This window comes from Salvelinus fontinalis, chromosome 10, assembly GCF_029448725.1.
Source record: "Salvelinus fontinalis isolate EN_2023a chromosome 10, ASM2944872v1, whole genome shotgun sequence".
Classification (NCBI taxonomy): Eukaryota; Metazoa; Chordata; class Actinopteri; order Salmoniformes; family Salmonidae; genus Salvelinus; species Salvelinus fontinalis.
In genome coordinates, this window is record NC_074674.1 from 35,902,207 (window position 1) to 35,924,916 (window position 22,710).

General features: G+C 43.7%; 1 protein-coding gene across 6 annotated transcripts in view; it reads right to left on the reverse strand.

Moving 5' to 3' along the window:
* Positions 1–536: 536 nt before the first annotated feature.
* LOC129864113 (nuclear pore complex protein Nup214-like) overlaps positions 537–22,710 on the reverse strand; it is a 66,258-nt gene continuing 44,084 nt past the window's right edge. For 2 of the 6 annotated variants that reach the window (XM_055936719.1, XM_055936721.1), the window contains exons 31-36: positions 22,491–22,668; positions 20,272–20,439; positions 18,339–18,510; positions 13,479–13,633; positions 9,853–9,886; positions 7,117–7,931 (exon numbers count right to left, since the gene is read on the reverse strand). In XM_055936719.1, the coding sequence (XP_055792694.1) occupies positions 7,886–7,931; positions 9,853–9,886; positions 13,479–13,633; positions 18,339–18,510; positions 20,272–20,439; positions 22,491–22,668 (753 nt within the window). In that variant the 3' untranslated portion in view covers positions 7,117–7,885. Of the gene's footprint in view, positions 713–808; positions 850–7,116; positions 7,932–9,852; positions 9,887–13,478; positions 13,634–18,338; positions 18,511–20,271; positions 20,440–22,490; positions 22,672–22,710 lie in introns of those variants that run through there. The other 4 variants (XM_055936718.1, XM_055936720.1, XM_055936723.1 and 1 more) reach the window with 3 other exon arrangements.

Sequence of the window (22,710 nt, forward strand, 5' to 3'; positions counted from 1 at the left end):
TGATCATGTGAAGGGAATTTAATCACAACTCTGCTATTTTTGGATAAACTCCTATTATGGTGTCATGGTAAGGTCAATAATGTGCTACTGTTTCTGAAAACTGCAAGGGTCCAGTGCATTTCTTGCCTGGCTACCCACACTCCTTGTTCAGGTCAAACACTACACCATGCCCACGGACGTTAGTTTCTTCTCTGCAATGAGTCTGTATCTGAGTACCTCCTTCACCGAATAGGAACGCATTTGGGGCCGTCTGATTGGTCCAGAAACCTATGGGTTTTGCCAGAGCGTGAGGAAAGCGGTGGTTTGAAAGTTCATCATTGGCTTTCATACTCTGATTGGTTAGAGACAATCCAATTGCTGATTACTTCTTGTACAACGCCTCGTCACCACAAACAACTTCAATGATGGCAGTCTCAGACTAAAGTATGTAGCGAACGACAGAACAGCAGAAAAATCTAGTGTGAGTTGTCAGGCTAGTGTTTTTCAGAATAATCCTTCGCAATATTGTAAAGGTACAGTAAAGCATGACTGCCACAAACAGCAAGTTTGAGTTTAGTTAGGCTCTTTTCCTGTGATGAAACAGATATAATTTCTTTATGGATACCGTAGACCAAGCTTACATAATAAACATCTTGTGGGCAAAAATAACAGATCTCCCTCCCTCCAAATTAAAACAGCGTAGATTCTTTACTGTAGTCCAGGCCATCTTGGTCTGTAAAAGCACAGAAACATCAGTGTTAGACACGGCATGGCTGCGCAGGCCTCCATTATTAACTGTAGCAGGTTTGTTCTCAACTTGAAAACACACCATTTAGTTTCCTCCTGGATTAGGGGACCTCACTGGATCATCTGAAAGAAACAACTTATTTTTAGGTTATTTGTGTTTAAAGACAATTTCCTACTTGATAAGCTAATGCCCAAACAATGAAAGTGGGGGGCACCATTAACTTTAACACCAACCAAGGGGTGAGTTAAATCACTGGATGAAATAAGAGAGGGGCTCAGCGGATAGTGGGCTAATGCTAATATTTTGTAATCACGTGTGATGCATTCAGCAGCTGAACTCACAGCAAACCCATGCATATATAAACCTACACATTGAGTACTATATTAACAGACGGGAGTAGACAGAGAGAGAAGGTTGTTTTTACAGTAAAGAGCGTTTCCACTCCGGGCATGAATAACCAGCCTCCGCTAACAGCGCTAAGACCGAGAGCCTCTTAAATAACAATACCGGCCTTCTTCCGGTATCAGTGATGAGCGTGGACACTAATTGTGATTCATTTCATTTACGATGTCTGCCTGCGGCACTCTTATCTCGGCTGAGGTAAATCTATACATCCACACAGAAACACTGACAGCACACAGCTTAAGATATGGAAGGTTATTTCCTCTCTCCTCAGTTAGTGGATTGTGGCTCCATCAGATAACTGGCTGGCTGATGTGATGTTAAAGTCAGGGTCGCATGGCTGATTTCACTGGCGCGCCCTCGCACAGACGGTGATCAAATACAAAATGTCTGCATGTAATTACTGTAAAAGCCCTAGCGGGCACACAGACTGATTCCTGCACCCTTACTGTCCAATCAGACAAGGCAATACAGACTGGGAGTAGGGTCAACTATCTATTTATCACACACACACACACACACACACACACACACACACACACACACACACACACACACACACACACACACACACACACACACACACACACACACACACACACACACACACAGAGAGAGCGAGCAGTATTTCAAAACCTCTGACCACGTGAAGGGAACATTGGCTACATGCACTTGGCATGACATGGTGTTGTTGGGACAGCACTGGGCAGCTGGGAGATGGCACACACACACACCTCATCTAACTACACCTCTAATGCCACTGTATATCAGGCAATAAGAAAGCAATCACAGTTTGAAGTGCGAATTTGCAAACCTCTCACTGATCTTGAATTTGGAGTCTCCGGTGTGCTATCATTCGCTTGCATCCAGTTACATAATAAAATAAGCTGCCAGCCACAAAGCTAGACCATAGTGATTAATGACTACACTCTCCAAATCAGACTTTAAAACATCTGTTTACCTCTCTCCCTGTCCAATCCCTGTGGTGGGGAGAAAGGGGTATTTATACCAAGGTTATCAAATGCTACCCTCACTGGCACCCATGCCTCTGTTGCTAAACGAGTCACTGGGGCTTTGAAGACAATCAAATCCAATTCTCCTAGGATGAACGAGTTGTAAGTGACAACAGGCGACCAAACCTTCAACTTAAAGCCAATAACTTTCCCATAACCTAAAAGTGGCATACATCTGACGAGAAAACAGGACAGGTGCCATACCTCTAAATGCTAGCTACATACAGTTGAAGTCGGAAGTTTACATACACCTTAACCAAATACATTTAAACACAGTTTTTCACAATTCCTGACATTTAATCCTAGTAAAAAGTCCCTGTTTTAGGTCAGTTAGGATTACCACTTTATTTTAAGAATGTGAAATGTCAGAATAAGAGTAGAAAGAATGATTTATTTCAGCCTTTATTTCTTTCATCACATTCCCAATGGGTCAGAAGTTCAAATACACTCAATTAGTATTTGGTAGCATTGCCTTTAAATTATTTTACTTGGGTCAAACAGTTCAGGTATCCTCCCACAAATTGGGTGAATTTTGGCCCATTCTTCCTCACAGAGCTGGTGTAACTGAGTCAGGTTTGTAGGCCTCCTTGCTCACACGTGCTTTTTCAGTTCTGCCCACACATTTTCTATAGGATTGAGGTCAGGGCTTTGTGATGGCCACTCCAATACCTTGATTTTGTTGTCCTTAAGCCATTTTGCCACAACTTTGGAAGTATGCTTGGGGTCATTGTCCATTTGGAAGACCCATTTGCGACCAAGCTTTAACTTCCTGACTGATGTCCTGAGATGTTGCTTCAATATATATCCACATAATTTTCCTTCCTCATGATGCCATCTGTTTGTGATGTACACCAGTCCCTCCTGCAGCAAATCACCGCCACAACATGATGCTGCCACCCCCGTGCTTCACGGTTGGGATGGTGTTCTTCGGCTTGCAAGCCTCCCCCTTTCTCCTCCAAACATAACGATCTATTCTATTTTCTATTTTTGTTTCATCAGACCAGAGGACATTTCTCCAAAAAGTATGATATTTGTCCCCATGTGCAGTTGCAAACCGTAGTCTGGCTTTTTATGGCGGGTTTTGGAGCAGTGGCTTCTTCCTTGCTAAGCGGCCTTTCAGGTTATGTCGATACAGGACTCGTTTTACTGTGGATATAGATACTTTGTACTTGTTTCCTCCAGCATCTTCACAAGGTCCTTTGCTGTTGTTCTTGGATTGATTTGCACTTTTCACACCAAAGCACGTTTATCTCTAGCAGACAGAACACATCTCCTTCCTGAGCGGTATGACGGCTGCGTGGTCCCATGGTGTTTATACTTGCGTACTATTGTTTGTACAGATGAACGTGGTACCTTCAGGCGTTTGGAAATTGCTCCCAAGGATGAACCAGACTTGTGGAGGTCTACAATTGTTTTTCTGAGGTCTTGGCTGATTTCTTTTGATTTTCCCATGATGTCAAGCAAAGATGCACTGAGTTTGAAGGTATGCCTTGAAATACATCCACAGGCACACCTCCAATTGACTCAAATGATGTCAATTAGCCTATCAGAAGCTTCTAAAGCCATGACATAATTTTCTGGAATTTCCCAAGCTGTTTAAAGGCACAGTCAACTTAGTGTATGTAAACATCTGACCTACTGGAATTGTGATACAGTGAATTTATAAGTGAAATAATCTGTCTGTAAACAATTTGTGGAGTGGCTGAAAAACAAGTTCTAATGACTCTAACCTAAGTTTATGTAAACTTACGACTTTAACTGTAGGTCTCTGGGTATATCAACATAGGTTGACCCCCCAGAAATCAGCCCTGCATCCAACACTGGGTGGGCTTATTGCATTACACACTCTGCCGGCTTGTAGACAAGCCAGCGAGCAGAAAAGGCTGGACCGATGAAGCAGCGAGAGCGTGAACAATGCCAATCACCCCTCTGTAAAAAGAGGGAGAGAGAAACCGACCGAGTGGTTATTTTTTATCTGAATTCCTCAAAAACAGCTGCTGTCCCCATGGGTGCTTGTATGACTGCTTTACTCTCCCGATCTCTGTCAGAGGGATGCAACGACAGAGGGAGAGAAAAGGACGAAAGAGAAGGCAGTGCTGCACTCTGGGAGTTGTCATTGTTGAGCACCACAGGACACGGAGTACGTATCAGCGTTGCGCAGCAGCAGCAAATCCACAACACAAAGTAGACTGTTCTTGATCTGTTCAAATAAGTCAATTGTGGGAAGGAGAGCGGATACTGTGCTGTAAACCTACAATCCAAACAGTGCAGTTTTGGCTCCGTGGTAGCTTGTGTAGCAAAATGTATTGTAACGACCCTGGGTTTATTAGCGCAGAAATCGACTCTGCCGCACGAGCATGCTTTTGCGGCACAGTCGATAGCGCGCTGGACTTCGGGCTAGAAGGTTGAGGGTTCGAGACCTGCTGTTTCATTACAGTATAATTAATTGCCAAGTGAGATATATTAAAACGGATCTGATATTCCACATACGTATACCTATGACTGACATTTCACACACACACACACACTTCCCCTTGGGCAATAACAGCAAAACATACAGTACCAGTCAAAAGTTTAGACACACCTACTCAAAGGTTTTTCTTTATCTTTACTATTTGTAGAATAATAGTGAAGATATCAAAACTATGAAATAACAGATATGGAATCATGTAGTAACAATAAGTGGTAAACACATCAAAATATATTTTAGATTCTTCAAAGTAGCCACCCTTTGCCTTGATGACAGCTTTGCACACTTCACCTGGAATGCTTTTCCAACAGTTTTGAAGGAGTTACAAATATGCTGAGCACTTGATGGCTGCTTTTCCTTCACTTTGCGGTCCAACTCATCCCAAACCATCTCAATTGGGTTGAGGTCGGGTGACTGTGGAGGCCAGGTCATCTGATGCAGCACTCCATCATTCTCTTTCTTGGTCAAATAGCCCTTACACAGCCTGGAGGTGTGTCGGGTCATTGTCCAGTTGAAATGCTGTGGTAGCCATGCTGGTTAAGTGTGCCTTTAATTGTAAATAAATCAGACAGTGTCACCAGCAAAGCACCCCCACACCATCACACTTCCTCCTCCATGCTTCACGGTGGGAACCACACATGCGGAGATAATCCGTTCACCTACTCTGCGTCTCACAAAGACACGGCGGTTGAAACCAAAATTCTCGGTCTAATGTCCATTGGTTGTGTTTCTTGGCCAAAGCAAGTCTCTTCTTATTATTGGTGTCCTTTAGTAGTGGTTTCTTTGCAGCAATTCGACCATGAAGGCCTGATTCACGCAGTCTCCTCTGAACAGTTGAAGTTGAGATGTGTTTGTTACTTGAACTCTGTGAAGCATTTATTTGGGCTGCAATTTCTGAGGCTGGTAACTCTAATGAACTCATCTTCTGCAGCAGAGGTCTTCCTTTCCTGTCGCGGGCCTCATGAGAGCCAGTTTCATCATAGCGCTTGATGGTTTTTGCGACTGCACTTGAACAAACTTTCAAAGTTCTTTAAATGTTTGACTGACCTTCATGTCTTAAAGTAATGATGGACTGTCACTTCCCTTTGATTATTTGATCTGTTCTTGCCATAATATGGACTTGGTCTTTTACCAAATAGGACTATCTTCTGTATACCACCCCTACCATGTCATAACATAAATGATTGTCTCAAACACACTAAGGAAAGAAAATCCACAAATGAACTTTTAACAAGGCACACCTGTTAATTGAAATGCATTCCAGGTAACTACCTCATGAAGCTGGGTGAGAGACTGTCAAGAGTGTGCAAAGCTGTCATCAAGGCAAATGGTGGCTACTTTGAAGAATCTCAAATATATTTGTTTAACACTTTTTTGGTTAATTTATGTTTCCATATGTTATTTCATAGTTTTGATGTCTTCACCATTATTCTACAATGTAGAAAATAGTAAAAAATAAAGAAAAACCCTGGAATGAGTACGTGTCTCCAAACTTGACTGGTACTGTACATTAGTATGAAAAATAAGCGGAAGAAAACATCCAGAAGTCCAATACAAATGTAACTCCCTCTCTCTAGTCTTGCCTACCTCTGATACCACTGACTGTTATCCATCTCTAATATTATCTGCCCTGACGACAGTGTGTGTGACCAATCATATCCTAGCAAACAGGGGAGGATAAATTCAACTGTTACAGTGGGAAGCTAGGACTCTAGGTCACATGTTGTGACTGCAACATTCCCCAATCACTTGAGTGGCTGGGCTTGCAACATTCCCCCCATTGCCAGGCCCGCCAGAGTTAAGGGGACAGAGCGACGGTGACATTCTCAATTGCGGTGGCCATGGATGGCAATCTGGTGACAGCCACAAAGACCAGATACCACTACAAAACACTAGCACCCCTCTTTTCACTATACACTCATTCCTGCAATGTCTTAGGCTTACATCCAAATGTCTAATACTTAATAAGGGCCAGAGAATTCCTCCACATTCTCCACCCGCCTGTAGCTCCCTTACCTTACTTACGCTGCATTCAATTATTTCATTTTTCGCCAGCTAATGCCAGAGACAACCCTCTTCAGCAGCTCCTCTCTGATTTTAATACTCTTAATCCAAGGTTGATGAATGAATTACATCAACTTACATGATACTGCCACAAATTTACAACAAATTTTCCCCACGGATACAATAGTCAGTAAAGTATTTAGTCCAAAGACATCTAATTGTTAAACTGCAAGCTAATCATATATGAAATCTTCTGTTTAATAAGCAGACAGACAGACTCCGGTGTCGTCTGGGTTAGGCGAGGATGTGGCCGGGGTAGGCCGCCATTGTAAATAAGAATTTGTTCTTAACGGACTTGCCTAGTTAAATAAAAAATAAATAAAACAGACACAAAAGCAATAGGAAAATAGCCAGAGGCTGTCATCATTAAAACAACAAAAGGCGATCAATTAGTGCTCATCTTCAGTGCATTGTCAAAAAATGAGAGACTACATTAGATACACATTTGAGAATTGCCAAGTTTATTTCCCATTTTCCATGTATAAAATATACATATTTATAGGAATGGGGGTACCAGCAGTAGGCATTATAAAAAGCAAAATATTTTCTCATATTGCAGTTCATTGTACGCAATCAAGAGTTGATACTTCTATCAACGACTTGACTAAGTCTTGTCTGGAGTCAGTAAATGATGAATTATTGTTGCTGAGGATGATATTTTCTACTCCATTTAGTGAGACAAGACACGTTTTGAGAAACATTAAGAACTTGATTCTTATCAGAACTACTAAAGCTTGGAATATAAGATATCTTAAAACTTCAATTGAAAGTTTTAAACTTTCCCAGATTCAAAATATGTGAGAACGAGGCTCAATTATGAACTGCAGAACTATTTTATAGAGGAAAACAAAGTTCATATGGATGAACAAATCTATTATAGCGTTACAACCAACTGTTTTGATTTAAAAAACACACACAAAATGTAAATTCACTCATCCAAATACACATTCCACATGGTAGTCACCACTGATGTACTTGACGTGAGACTATTACGATGGTCTATAAGGTTAGTCTACATACTTTACAACTAGTTTGGACTGTCTCACCTCAACCCCCCTTCCTTCCACCCCCAACCTGCGCACCCTTCCTCCCCCTTCTCCCTTTAGGTGTCGTCTACTCAAAGAGCTTGATTGCAGAGAGCAGTGTTGCTGGTCACACACACCAGAGGTGCACTCGCCCGGGGGCGGGGGGGAGGGGGGTCAACAAAAACTAGCTTCTCCAACCCGGACCGGCTCCAAACGTTTGAGAAGATGATCTGAAGAAAAAAACAAACAATGAAGACAGAAACAAAACAAAAAAAACAAAATTCTGCTTGGAAGGTTAGCTACCTTATTATGTGATGGTTTGGACTTTTCCCCCTAGGCCCTGCTTTGCCCTGACTGATGATTATGAGGAATACTACTGCTGTCTGACAGTACTGTGAGGGATGTACGTACTGTATACACAGGGACATACAACATATATGAGGAGGGAGCCCTGGAGGGCACACGATACACATATCAACACATAGCACACTAAAAAGGGAAGATGAAGGCATAAATGGATGGGTGGAACAGAGAAGGAGAGAGAGGGTTGAGATAGGCGGGCGGGGGGGAGAACTGAGGGAGGTGGAGAGAAGAAAGTAGGAATGGGACTAGAAGGAGGAGAGGAAGAGTGATGAGAGGGACTTGAGATCTGTCCAGGTAGTTAGAGTCATACTAGGACGCAGCTACATGAAGAGTGGCATCAGTTTCTATGCGACGGAGGAGGGAATGAAATGAACTTCACTTAAGAACTACATATAGCTGCCGTTATGTACTGTAAATTCTGTCTACATGAAAACACTTTGCTTCATGAAAATGTATTCAGAATGACATCAAGACTTGTAAAAAAACCCCCGCAATGCTTGCTTGTGTCAAAGAGTATTAATATAAACCATGTTTCTTTAAGCATACATTCTAGTTGCATCAAATGAAACTAAAACATACAGAGGACCATCTGAGAGCATTTGGCAGCATTTTGCTCTCATCAACAAATATAAAATGGGTACGATGAGAGGATGAGGAAGAACAGAGGAGAGCGAAGGAGAATTAGGAAGAAGGGGGGGATGAGGGAGGGAGCAAGGTCAGAAATGGGGGGTTAAAGGAGGGACGAGGAAGAGAAAGCAAGCAATAGAAGACAAGAACAGGGAGAAGAGGAGGGGAGAGGGTGAAGCGGAACAGAGGGAGACAGAGGAGCTTATCTAACAGCGTGTGAATGACTCTGAGCTGGGCCGTGTCGCCACACTCTCCTGGGCACTTCAGGTCGCATTCCACTGCAATGCACCCTGGGGGATACACAGGAGCCATGTGACACAGCAGCACAATGAGAGGAGGCACGGGAGAGTGGGAGGAGGAAAAGGAGGGCAGAGACAAAAGGAGGGAGAGAGGGAGGGAGGAGGCAGGATGGGAGAGAGAGAGGGAGGGAGGGAGGGGAGGGAGAGATAGGGAGGAGGCAGAGAGAGGGAGGAGGCAGGAAGAGAGAGAGAGAGGGGGAGAGAGGAGGCAGGATGGGAGAGAGAGAGAGAGGGAGGGGGCAGGATGGGAGAGAGAGAGGGAGGAGGCAGGAGGGGGGAGAGAGAGGGAGGGAGGAGGGGAGAGAGGGAGGGCAGAGATAAAGAAAGTAGGGAGGAGGCAGGAGATAAAGGAGGGAGGGAGGGAGAGAGAGGGATGAGGCAGGAGATAAAGGACGGAGAAAGGGAAGAGGTAGGGGGAAAAGGAGAGCGGTAGATGGGGTAGGGGGAAAAGGAGAGCGGTAGATGGGGTAGGGGAAAAGGAGAGCAAAGAGGGAGAAGCGGCTCGAGTAGGCGAGTGTCTGGGGTGAGGCCTCGAGGGTGATGAGATCAGTGGTGTTAGAAATGAGAATGGTGAGGGTTGAATAAGGTACAGGAGGGACAAAGGGGGGAAGGAGGGATGATATATTAGGGCAGCTTGTTATGAATTCGTGCTGTCCATCAGATTCTTATAAGTGGGCTGTGGTCACACTTTTCCTTCACACGCTACTGCCAGAGACACAAGCGAGTGCGTGTAGGGAGGGTTCAAACACTCAACATACAAATGTATACACTCAAGCAAAGACAAAGACACTCATGAACACAACAAATGTGAACAGACACCAAAACACCCATCCACACACACAAAAAGATGAGTGATACTTACTGATTTGATCCAAAACCGCCAGCAGACCCAAAACCTGCAACAAAATAGACACAAAAAAACAAAACACACTTAATCTAGATCAAACTCTTTTTGCCCCAGGAGCACTGAAAATTGTTTAGATTTCCGTGTCGTCAAAATGTGCAAACAATGTTTGGTGTTTTCAGTGCTCTCTGACTGTCTAGCTTTCATTTCAGTGATTATTAGCCAGCTGGACACAGTCAAGAAACTGTATGAATGTAGGTTCAGTATCATTTCTACAGTTTCAATTTTGTTTTAGTAATTTTAAATTATATTGAGTTGCCTGCCCCCCCAGATGTTTGACACCCTTGATCTAGGTAGAATTATCAGTAGAGACTATTTAAAATGACTCTGTTGACTGAATAACACAGAGAGAAACCCCGGGTGAGTTACTACTACTTCCACCTTAAAACCTCAGTTCCAGAGCCAGTCAACCACTTGGGTGCCAACAAAAACCATAATAATGTGATTGCTTATCTAGTTCCTCTAGACCTAACATGATTTGAAATAGGCCCTAATCTATGGATTTCACATGAATGGGAATTACATTTACATTTAAGTCATTTAGCAGACGCTCTTATCCAGAGCGACTTACAAATGTACCTTTTTTTTTTTGATTTAACTAGGCAAGTCAGTTAAGAACAAATTCTTATTTTTCAATGACGGCCTAGAAACAGTGGGTTAACTGCCTGTTCAGGGGCAGAACGACAGATTTGTACCTTGTCAGCTCGGGGATTTGAACTTGCAACCTTTCGGTTACTAGTCCAACGCTCTAACCACTAGGCTACCCTGCCGCCCCCGGGAATACAGATATGCATCTGTTGGTCACAGATACAGTACCAGTCAAAAGTTTAGACACACCTACTCATTCAAAGATTTATATTTTTTATATTTTCCACATTGTAGAATAATAGTGAAGACATCAAAACTATGAAATAACACATATGGAATCATGTACTCATCAAAAAACTAATCAAAATATATTTGAGATTTTTCAAAGCAGCCACGCTTTGCCTTGACAGCATTGCACACTCTTGGCATTCACTCAACCAGCTTCATGAGGTAGTCACCTACAATGCATTTAAATTAACAGGTGAACCTTGAATGCGTTTGAGACAATCAGTTGTGTTGTGACAAGGTAGGGGTGGTATACAGAAGATGGCACTATTTGGTAAAAGACCAAGTCCATATTATGGCAACAACAGCTCAAATAAGCAAAGAGAAACGACCGTTCATCATTACTTTAAGACATGAAGGTCAGTCAATACGGAACATTTCAAGAACTTTGAAAGTTTCTTCAAGTGCGGTCACAAAAACCATCAGGCGCTATGATGAAACTGCCTCTCATGAGGCCCGCGACAGGAAAGGAAGACCCAGAGTTACCTCTGCTGCAGAAGATGAGTTCATTAGAGTTACCAGCCTCAGAAATTGCAGCCCAAATAAATGCTTCACAGAGTTCAAGTAACAAACACATCTCAACATCAACTGTTCAGAAGAGACTGCGTGAATCAGGCCTTCAAGGTCGAATTGCTGCAAAGATACCACTACCCAAGGACACCAATAATAAGAAGAGACTTGCTTGGGCCAAGAAACACGAGGAATGGACATTAGACCGGTGGAAATCTGTCCTTTGGTCTGATGAGTCCAACTTTGAGATTTTTGGTTCCAACCGCCGTGTCTTTATGAGACAGAGTAGGTGAACGGATGATCTCCACATGTGTAGTTCCCACGTGAAGCATGGAGGAGGAAGTGTGATGGTGCTTTGCTGGTGACACCGTCTGTGATTGATTTAGAATTCAAACAGTACACTTAACCAGCATGGCTACCAGTGTTCTGCAGCAATACACCATCCAATCGGGTTTGCGCTGAGTGGGACTATCATTTGTTTTTCAACAGGACAATGACCCAAAATACACCTCCAGGCTGTGTAAGGGCTATTTGATCAAGAAGGAGCGTAATGGTAGTGCCGCATCAGATGACTTGGCCTCCACAATCACCTGACTTCAACCCAATTGAGATGGTTTGGGATGAGTTGGACCGCAGAGTGAAGGAAAAGCAGCCAACAAGTGCTCAGCATATGTGGGAACTCCTTCAAGACTGGTTGAGAGAATACCAAGAGTGTTCAAAGCAATCCTCAATGCAAAGGGTGGCTACTTTGAAGACGCTAAAATCTCAAATATATTTTGATTTAACACATTTTTGGGGGTTACGGCATGATTCCATATGTATTATTTCATAGTTTTGAGGTCTTCACTATTTTTCTACAATGTAGAAAATAGTAAAAATAAAGAAAAACCCTTGAACGAGTAGGCGTCCAAACTTTTGACTGGTACTCTACAGTACAAAAAAATGGGCCTCATAACAGGCCTCAGGATCTCATCGCGGTACCTCTGCATTTAAATTGCAACCGATAAAATTAAATTGTGTTCGTTGTCCGTAGATTATGCCTGCCCATACCATAACTCCACCATGGGGCATTCTGTTCACAACATTGACATCAGCAAACCGCTCACCCACACAAAAACATACACGTGGTCCGCGGTTGTGAGGCCGGTTGGACGTACTGCCAAATTCTCTAAAACAACATTGGAGGCGGCTTATGGTAGAGAATTCTCTGGCAACAGTTCTGGTGGACATTCCTGCAGTCAGCATTCCAATTGCACGCTCCTTCAAAACGTGAGACATCTGTGACATTGTGTGACAAAACTGCACATTTTAGAGTGGTCTTTTATTGCCCCTGCACCTGTGTAATGATCATGCTGTTTAATCACCTTCTTGAACATTTCTGGGATCTTTTATTTCAGGCTCATGAAACACGGGACCAACATTTTACATGTTGCGTTTATATTTTTGTTCGGTTTAAGATGCTGAAAGAGTTCTTCCCACCCTCCTCTTCCCATCTTGAGAAAACTGTGCCATATACAAACAAAAAAGATAACTTGCATGGCGGCATGTGACCGCAGTAGGAATGTGGGTTAATAGGAAGCCACTTGTGGGATTCCACAATCCCCACGGCTAGCCTAGCCTAGAATTAACCTAGCGATGCATCTTGTGGCCCTGTTGTACTGCACAGCAGACAGAGTGCTGGGGATAGCATTAGCCACTAGGCTAAATGACTGCTATTTAAACAGTCACTAATGGGCTTAGTTAACCAGGGGCGGCAGGTAGCCTAGTGGTTAGAGCATTGGGCCAGTAACCGAAAGGTTGCTGTATCGAATTCCCGAGCTGACAAGGTAAAAATCGAATTCCCCGGTAGGCCGTCATTGTAAATAAGAATGTGTTTTTATTGAATTGCCGAGTTAAATAAAGGTTACATTAAAAAAACTGTGGCTTTACTACAGGGGAATAGGGGAAGGGACTCACTGGCAAGGCTTCAAACGAGGACCTTGTTAATTTGTTCCTTATTAGCGTGGCTGGGGGAGTGGGGAGGAGACTGCAGGGGCAGAAATGACTAAGCCGGGGGTTGGACTCCTTTCATACAGTTTAGTCACAAGAATAGGGAGGGAAGGGAATAGTCAATTAAGGCTTGGGGTGCATCTGGATAATCTAGAGCAGCGTTCCTATGCAATAATCTGATAGAACTGAACGGGTGAGATATTACTACTCACCTCCTCCTCCCTGCTGTCCGAACCCAGAGAAGCCGCTGGGCTGAGGAGCTCCGAACCCTGACCCCTGCTGCTGCTGGGCCAGGTTACCAAATGATGGGGCACTCTGGTTGGCTAGAGCACCAAACGACAGTGTGTTTTGTTGAGTGGAAGCAAAGCTGTGAAGGAAGAGAAATGCACATAAAATATTAAAAACATTAAAAGACTGAATATTCAATATTACAGTCTAACAATAGCCTAATCAACATTTCATGAGGATGTGTTGAATAACCATTGGTACAATTGATTTCTTACGTTATTGACGCACTGGTCCGTTTACATCCACTTTATAATACTCTATATCTACGTCAGTCCTGAGACCATACAGTCAGAGGAAGAATTACTATACTCTGTGCTCCTTAACTTCTTATGGCTGCAGGGGCAGTATTGAGTAGCTTGGATGAAAGGTGCCCAGAGTAAACAGCCTGCTTCTCAGTCATATTTGCTAATATATGCATATTATTATTATTATTGGATAGAAAACACTCTGAAGTTTCTAAAACTGCTTGAATTAGGTCTGTGAGTATAACAGAACTCATATGGCAGGCAAAAACCCGAGAAAAAATCCAAACAGGAAGTGGGAATTCTGAGGCTGGTCGATTTTCAACCAAGATCCTATTGAAATCACAGCGAGATATGGATGAGTTACGGCTTCCACTAGATGTCAACAGTCTATAGAACCTTGTCTGATGCCTACTGTGAAGGGCGGCCATGACCTGACCATGCTTTGATCATGCGCGTTCACATGAGAGGGAGCTCTGTTCCATCGCTCATCTGAAGTCAATGTAATTCTCCGGTTGGAACGTTATTCAAGATTTATGTTAAAAACATTCTAAAGATTGATTCAATACATTGTTTGAAATGTTTCTACTGACTATTACGGAACTTTTGGACATTTCGTCAGCTTTTAGTGAACGCGCTTCCAGACGTTGGATTTGTTTACCAAACACGCAAAAAAGCTATTTGGACATAAATGATGGACATTACCGAACAAAATAAACATTTCTTGTGGAAGTGGGAGTCCTGGGAGTGCATTCCGACGAAGATCAGCAAAGGTAAGTGAAGATTTATAATGCTTTTTATGAGTTTTGTTGACTGCACAATTTGGCGGGTAACTGTATGGGCTTGCTTTTGTGGCTGAACGCTGTTTTCAGATGATTGAATATTGTGTTTTGCCGTAAAGCTTTTTGAAATCTGACACAGCGGTTGCATTAAGAACAAGTGTATCTTTAATTCTATGTAAAACATGTATCTTTCATCAAAGTTTATGATGAGTATTTATGTTATTTGACGTGGCTCTCTGCAATTTCTCTGGATATTCTGGAGGCATTTCTGAACATGGCGCCAATGTAAAGGTTTTTGGATATAAATATGAACTTAATCGAACAAGACATATATGTATTGTGTAACATGAAGTCCTATAAGTGTCATCTGATGAAGATAATCAAAGGTTAGTGATACATTTTATCTCTATTTGTGCTTTTTGTGACTCCTCTCTTTGGCTGGAAAAATGGCTGAATTTTTCTGTGAGTTGGTGGTGACCTAACATAATCGTTTGTGGTGATTTTGCTGAAAGGCCTATTTGAAATCGGACACTTTGGTGGGATTAACAACAAGATTACCTTTAAAATGGTATAAAATACATGTATGTTTGAGGAATTTTAATTATGAGATTTCTGTTGTTTGAATTTGGCGCCCTGCACTTTCACTGGCTGTTGTCATATCATCCCGTTAACGGGATTCCAGCCATAAGAAGTTTTAACTCCCTCTCCCTCCAGTCTGTAGACTGTTTAGTACAGCTAGTCTAGCACAATACCCCAGTCCCTCTACTCTGTTCCCATTACCATTCTAACCCAGAGAGGAGAGGTAACCTAAAATATGCAGCGGAACAGCCTTGCCTGGAATAATATCAGAGCCCATTACATCAAAGCATATTGCAATAAGCCTTGATTTAAATTACAACGGAATAAGTCGCTAATGCTCCCACGGCTCTTCACCCTACTGATCTGGGATCTGTGTGTGGAAGCTGCGACACAGTCAGGGAGCAGAGTTTGTTTGATGTTTTATTGAGTTTAAATGTGTAGTAGAACAGTGTGAGGGGAAGCTACTTCTAACAGAGGCTTCAGGTGCCCTGAGCGAGACAGACAAGACCAGTGCCAGTCACACAACCGAACCAGGATTATTTGACTAGAGTCATCAAACATCAGCAGAGAGATGAGGGGATGAGGACGAGTGAAGGAGAGATACTATACTATGTGCATGTGTAATACGTGTGTTGCAGTGGTCAGAGAGGAGACAGAGAGGGGAAGCGGAAAAATAAGAATAAAGACATGAAAGAAGAGAGTGAGAAGAGAGGGACAGCGAGAGAGGGGTACAGAATAGTCCGGGACGTCCAGCCAGCTCAGTTGCTCTACTGGTTCTAATCTTGGAGGCAGCATGGGTAGACCCCTGGACAGAAATAAAGGCTGACCTCTGACCCTAATACAGGAGCCAATCTCTTTCTGGTCAGCCTGCCCACCTCCACCGCCCTTGGGTCAATCGCCTCATCTCTAGGTACGGCAAACTGCTAAATTGAGGAGCCACTTTAAAAAGATAGGGAGGGTGACATTTACTGGTTGTAGGGAGTCATGAAATACTGTATCATCGAAACCATCTTTCAATAAATATTTGCAGGGTTTTGGAAAACAACAAAACTAGGACAGGCATTCGTAAACAACTTTATCAATATTTCTCCTTGTAAACAAGACGACGGGGTGATAACAAGTGAGATAAAGACTGGGGAAAAAATTACCTCACGAGTCCTGACATAATAACACATTTAAAAAAAAAATCTAATAAGTATGACTGAATGGAGGAAGGGAATGAATGAAAACACCAAGCCACTGGGCCTGCTGCCATCTGACAGCCCAATAGGATGAAACCCTGACAACTTAAATAGAGAAAGGAGTGAGAGAATGGGAGAAGAATAAGAAAAAGAGAGAGATGAGTTCACGCACGGCAAGGCTAGCTCCCATCTCCCTGCAACCAACAGGACCCGAGGCAGAGGGTGTAAAGCGTGTGTCTGTGTGTAGAGGGCGTGGTAGAGAATTGAGGGGTGGGGGTTTAGTTGGCAATTCCCTCTAGAAGACCTGTGCCTAATACAACAACCCCAGGGAGGAGAGAGAGAGGGAGGCTAGAGAGAAGGGGGGAACTAGCCCATCTTAATCTGCTGGCGGTATGACCTCAGAGTGGGATTATCTGGAATAATCTAGCTCTGCCTGCCTACGTGGTTTGGGGCTTGGCAGAGGTGCCCAACGCCTCAGCAGGCCTGCACGTGTCAGGGGGGCTGCTCCAGGGGGAGAGGGAGCTGAGCGGGAGGGGATGGAGGAATAATCCCATTTTCTCCCATAATTGTACAATGAGGGTTGAGGTTAAATTCAGAACAAAGGTTGACTCTGCAGGAGGTCTAGGTGGTTATAGCTGACTGATTTCCATCCCCTGATGTATAGTGATAAACAAATACCAGAAATACTTACCGTAATTTCCGGACTATAAGCCGCTACTTTTTTCCCACGCTATGAACCTTGCGCTTTATACAATGACGCGGCTAATTTATGGATTTTTCCCGCTTTCACAAATTCATGCCGCCAAAAAACTGAGCACCGTCACAATGTGACGTAAATCGAGCGCGCTCAAACTTTCCATCATTCTGATTACGGTAGTCATTTTGTCACCCTCATCATGGCAAAGACACGGAGAAATGCATATGATGCAGCTTTCAATTTGAATGCAATCGATCTGGCTGTTGGAAAAGGAAATAGTGCTGCTGCACGGGAGCCTTAATGAGTCGATGATAAGACGTTGGAAACAGCAGCGTGAGAAACTGACTTAGTGCAAAAAGACAACAAAAGTTTTCAGAGGAAAGAAAAGCAGATGGCCCAAACTAGAAAATGAGGCTTGGATGAGTTTGCCTCCGGATGAAAGTGAGGAGAGCGCAATGAAAACGATCCAACATCGGATGAAGCAATTCTGAGGCTATTCAACTCCGACACCAAAGGAGAAAGGAGATGACTTCAGTGGTTTCAGTGCACAGGAGGAAGATAGTGACCAAGGACTTTCTTGGTAGGCTATTGTTTACTGCTATTTAAAAAAAAAAAAATGTTACAAGCCTGTTTCGTTAAAGCCTATTTATTTTTGTTACAAGCCGTGTTTCGTTAAAGCCTATTTATTTTTGTTACAAGCCGTGTTTCGTTTAAAGGCTGTGTAAAGTTCATTTGTTTCAATGTACCGGTAGGCACCTGCGGCTTATAGACACGTGCGGCTTATTTATGTACAAAAAAAAATTAAAAATTAAATTCAGTGGGTGCGGCTTATATTCAGGTGCGCTTAATAGTCCAGCAATTACGGTAAATACTTGACGTAAGTAAATCTTCAATACTAAACTATTGTGGACTTTCCTAAATTAAAATGTCAAGCTCATTAACGTGTGCCAGTGTAGCCGAGCGGGGTTTAGGGTATTATGCCCAAGTTGAGAAAGGAGGTTGGGGATTCGAACTAGCAACCTTTCGGTTACTGCCCCAACGCTCTAACCCCTAGGCTACCTGCCGCCCCAGGCTACCTGCCGCCCCTAGGCTACCTGCCGCCCCTATACATAATATACATAACAAAACCAAGACAATAACCAATATACAGCAATAAATGCATAAAAACCTTGCAAGACATTCTACAGCCTTTATGGTCAGTATAATCAAGAATATTGAGATCTTCTACACTGTCATTTTAAAACAATACAAAACATCTCACTCTCCATATCCAATAAATGTCTAAGAGGGGTGTCTCTCTTACCCGAATCCTCCCACGTTGGCGGCTGCCGTGCCCTCTCCAAACACCTTGCTGGCTGAGGAGCCCATGGGACTGCTGAAGGATGGGGCCGAGCCAAACGCTGCTGTCCCCCCAAACGCTGGGGAGCCCCCGAAAGCAGGGGGGCTACCGAACACAGGGGCGCTCCCAAAACCACCTGAAGGGGTACAGATAGAGGGGTGTGAGGAAGAGTAAGTTGGCTGACTTTGCTTTGATAACAATACGTGAGAGGGATGGTTACATGAATAAAGCTGACACGTATATGAGCAATATTCTTGAATTCGTTGAGATGGGCGGGCAGGACAGAATGTCTCAGGGGACACTTACCACAGTCTAATACTAACCATACATAAGTAAATACTTCAAAAATATAAGCAAACACAGGCAATGTTTATATTCTTCCTCAACTTTGATGGATGTGTATGTCACACCTGCTGTTGCCCTGAAACTAACAGCCCCAACATGATAAATAAAGTTTTTATTGTATTGTGGTCTGCTCTACAACACCTCCATTTCTGTTCAGGGACAACAGATTTCTCTCTGCACGCACACGCACAGCATTGGGGCGATGAGGGCTTGATGGGAATCAATTTCCAACCACACACTCTCTGGGATGAAAAGAGAGTCATTAAGAGAGGGGATCACTGAAATGACAGCCTGGCTACGAGCACGGCCCAGTGAATAATTGATTGGGCTAATGTAATGGGATTACATTCCTTGGACCCTGGCCAGTGATAGTAGCCAAAAAAAACAGGTTCCGTATTAATAAAGCGTCTCAGAGTACGAGGGCTAATCTATGATCAGGTAATGAATAAGAGGGATGACCTGATCCTTGATCAGCACTCCTATTCTTAGATGCTTTGTGAATATGACCAGAAGAGTTTAGGGGTAGATGCTACTGCTATATAGCTAGCTGAGTAAAATGCCAAGACAAAACTGCGGTGGTGCTAACTTTTGGGGAACGCTATGACTCTAATTGCTAAGATATGCTATATTTTTTGCTAAATTGAGGAAATATAACGGCGTTGACTAAATTGATTGATGCTTTGACTTCTTTAGCCAAGTCGACGCCAAGACTGTTCATTAGCTCGGAAAGATGCTACATTGTGGAAGATAGCCTAACCATGATCTACTAGTGCTGTACTGGCAGAGAGAGAGAGAGATAATGTGACTCTAGCTGTAACTCAGATGATAAAGGAGTACAGAGTGAGTCTCTCCTTGGGGAGCAAGCACTGGCGGCAGCTGAGGTTGCAGGGAGTGGATCTGCTGCTGCCACAGGGCCAAAGAGGAAGTGATGCGTGTGTGGAGTGTTCATCCATAACCACCTGCCCTTCTCTCTGACCCTCACACGTCACTGAGCCGCCCGCCGCATCAATACCCCGAGGCGGACAGGACAACATCAGAGACGGAGCCAAGAATGTAAATGGCTGTTACTATTACAGTCAAAGAGACTGGAGGGGATAGTGATGGGGAATGCGTTCACAGAGGGTAGAAGGTATTGTAAAGAGACCGCTGCGCCACTTGGGAGGCCCAAGGCACTGCATCGTAGTGCTACAGGCGTAACTACAGACCCGGGTTTGATCCCAGACTGTCGCAGCCGGCCGCGACCGAGACCCATGAGGCGGTGCACAATTGGCCCAGCACCATCCGGGTCAGGGGAGGGTTTGGCCGGCCGGCCGGGATGTCCTTGTCCCATCGTGCTCTAGCAACTCCTGGTGGCTGACCGGGCGCATGCACGCTGACTTCGGTTAAGCGGGCAGTGTGTCAAGAAGCAGTGCGGCTAACAACAGAAGGGTTATTTGTAACATTGTTGGATAACACTTTTGAACATATACAGTACATCACCATGGACACAAAAGTCTGGAGTTGACAGAGCTGGGTGACTTGTCACTTGTTTTGGGGTGAGCGTGTAGCCTACCTGTTTGTTTGGTGGGGGTGGAGAAGGAGCCGAACCCCTGAGCGGCCACGCTCCCCCCTCTCGTGCTGAAGGTTCCACTGGCCGTCTGCTCCCCCCCTCCGAATGTTGACGCTGGGGAGCCAAAGCCAAAGGTTTTGGCCCCGCTGTTCCCAAACAGGGTAGTTCCTCCTGTAGGACAAACAGAGGTTAACAATGGATTTATAGCAGTGCTAAACGCCCAGTGGAACCTGCCCACGATTCCTCACTCAGACACATCCATTTCAAAATCCTAATCATGCGAGGAAAATCAGCCGCCTAACTTCTTTCTCTCTCTCCATCCATCTCCCTCCAAGCTCATTAGATGTTCATCTCTAGAACAATGTGGTGGAATATTGTTTCGGGGGTGTCATGAGAACAACACACTTTCCGGTTGACCCAGGTCTCCCTCTGTCTTTTGATCTTCACAGTGCAGTGCGTCTCACTTTTAAATGGCTGGGAAGTCGGCCTCTTCATCTGACCTGGGATCAGTTGCAACCTAACAGCCCACTGGTCACTTTTTGTTCCGACTGCACTGGCAGATGTGGCCCCCATGTCAACGCTGCCAATGTTTCAATACTCATTTAAATCTTTCCTCTCTTTTTGATAGAGAGACACTGGAGAGATGTTTAAAAGCCTAATTTACGATCGGTAAATTTTAGTTTTCGAATTAAGGTTTCCTGCAATGTTCATTTCACACATCTTTTTCAAGTCCCAGACATCATATATCAAATCAGCAGAGAGTCCAGACTATTTTCTAGGAGACATTTTCATACTTTTTTTGCACAATGCTTTTCACCATAATGGTAATACTGAGCATGGAAAGTACTTGTGTGTAAATGACACGCAACACTGAAATCTCATTTGAGATGCAATTTAGCACTTCCCGCTCCAACAATTTGCAACATAGCAACTTGAAAGCAAACAACGTGAGAGAAAATAAAATAATCACCTTTCAAATCAAAATGGATTCTCCTGTGGCTGGGTGGTTACATAAACAAGTTACCTGACTGACTACCAGATAAAGGGGGTCACTTTTCATCATAGAGACAAGGAGGGAGGAAATGGATATGTGGCTGAATGGTATTAGGTGTGTGTAGAAGACATTGGGACGGACACTTGATGTATTACGTAGCATGGCACAACGCCTACTGTCAGTTAAGAGCGACTCAAGGAAAATAGTAATTTGCAGTGCTCTTCCCAAAGGTGATTGTCAAAGAAACAATGGAATTGAGGAATTTGACTAAAAGCTAATGGTCTGCATGCAGCAAAGACATGGGTGAAAATGTGGGTAAGAATATGTTCAGGGAAAATGTAATAAAAAGCAATACATGAGTGCCATAGCATGACATATCTCATAAGAATCAAAGCCGTAGGCAAACCAGGGATATACTATACTATCACATAGTCCCTATGAAATGGGTCATACATATTCACATAGCCATAATCAGAATACTGCACCATTTCAATTCGGAACAAAATAGGGCATAGGACAGTATGGGGGTGGCTCAAGTGGATATTTCTACTCATCAAACCTACATGTACAGTACCACAGTGAAATATAGTTTGGAAGAAAAGTAGACTAATGATTTCATTAACATTGTTTAACACAAATGAATCACGTACCACCTCAAGGTTGGGAAAATATGAACATATTTGCATTCATCTACAGAACAAACATGGATGATTCGATGCAGTTTGTGTGCATTAGAGGAATAAGAAAACATACAGATACAAGCCTATTTGCTATGGAAAACTATGCCAGTCTGTTGAGCAGTAACAATGTTGTGTCATAGATAGGATAGCACAGATACATACGCTGTCAGTGCCTCCAGCAGCAACAGGCTAAATCACTGCTCTGCTTATTAGATTAAGACTCGCAGCATAATGCTGAGGAAAATCGATTTACGTGAGGCTGTGTTTAGAAACAAAAAAGATTATTATATTCGCTACCTTCCCCCACATGAAAACATCGGTCTTGATAACATTAATGCAAAAATATTTTAGCTATAATTTTAAGAACTCTGGTGATTTGCATTGTGTTGCTTGCAGTGGACTTTATCATTCTGTGCAAGAGGGATGTCAATCAAAGGGTCCCCCCTGCTGATGATAACTGCACCCGTCCGTCTTAAAATTTAACAGGAAGTTTAAATCTAAGATCAGTCATCCTTTCTGCTACAACCCTTCTCGACCCCTTTTCCCACCTGTCTGGTTGGGCTGTCCGAAGCCCCCGGTGGCAGCGGCAGTGCCGAAAGGGTTCTTGTTGGCGGCGTCCTCACTGGGTTTGCCCCCCAGGCCGCTGAAGAAGCCTCCCCCTGCCTGCTGGGAGGCTGCAGCCGGGGCAGAGCCAGATCCAAACAGACCCCCACCGCTGGATGGCTGCTGCTGGGTAGGATAGGGGGAGGGGTGCACAGCCACAGTCAC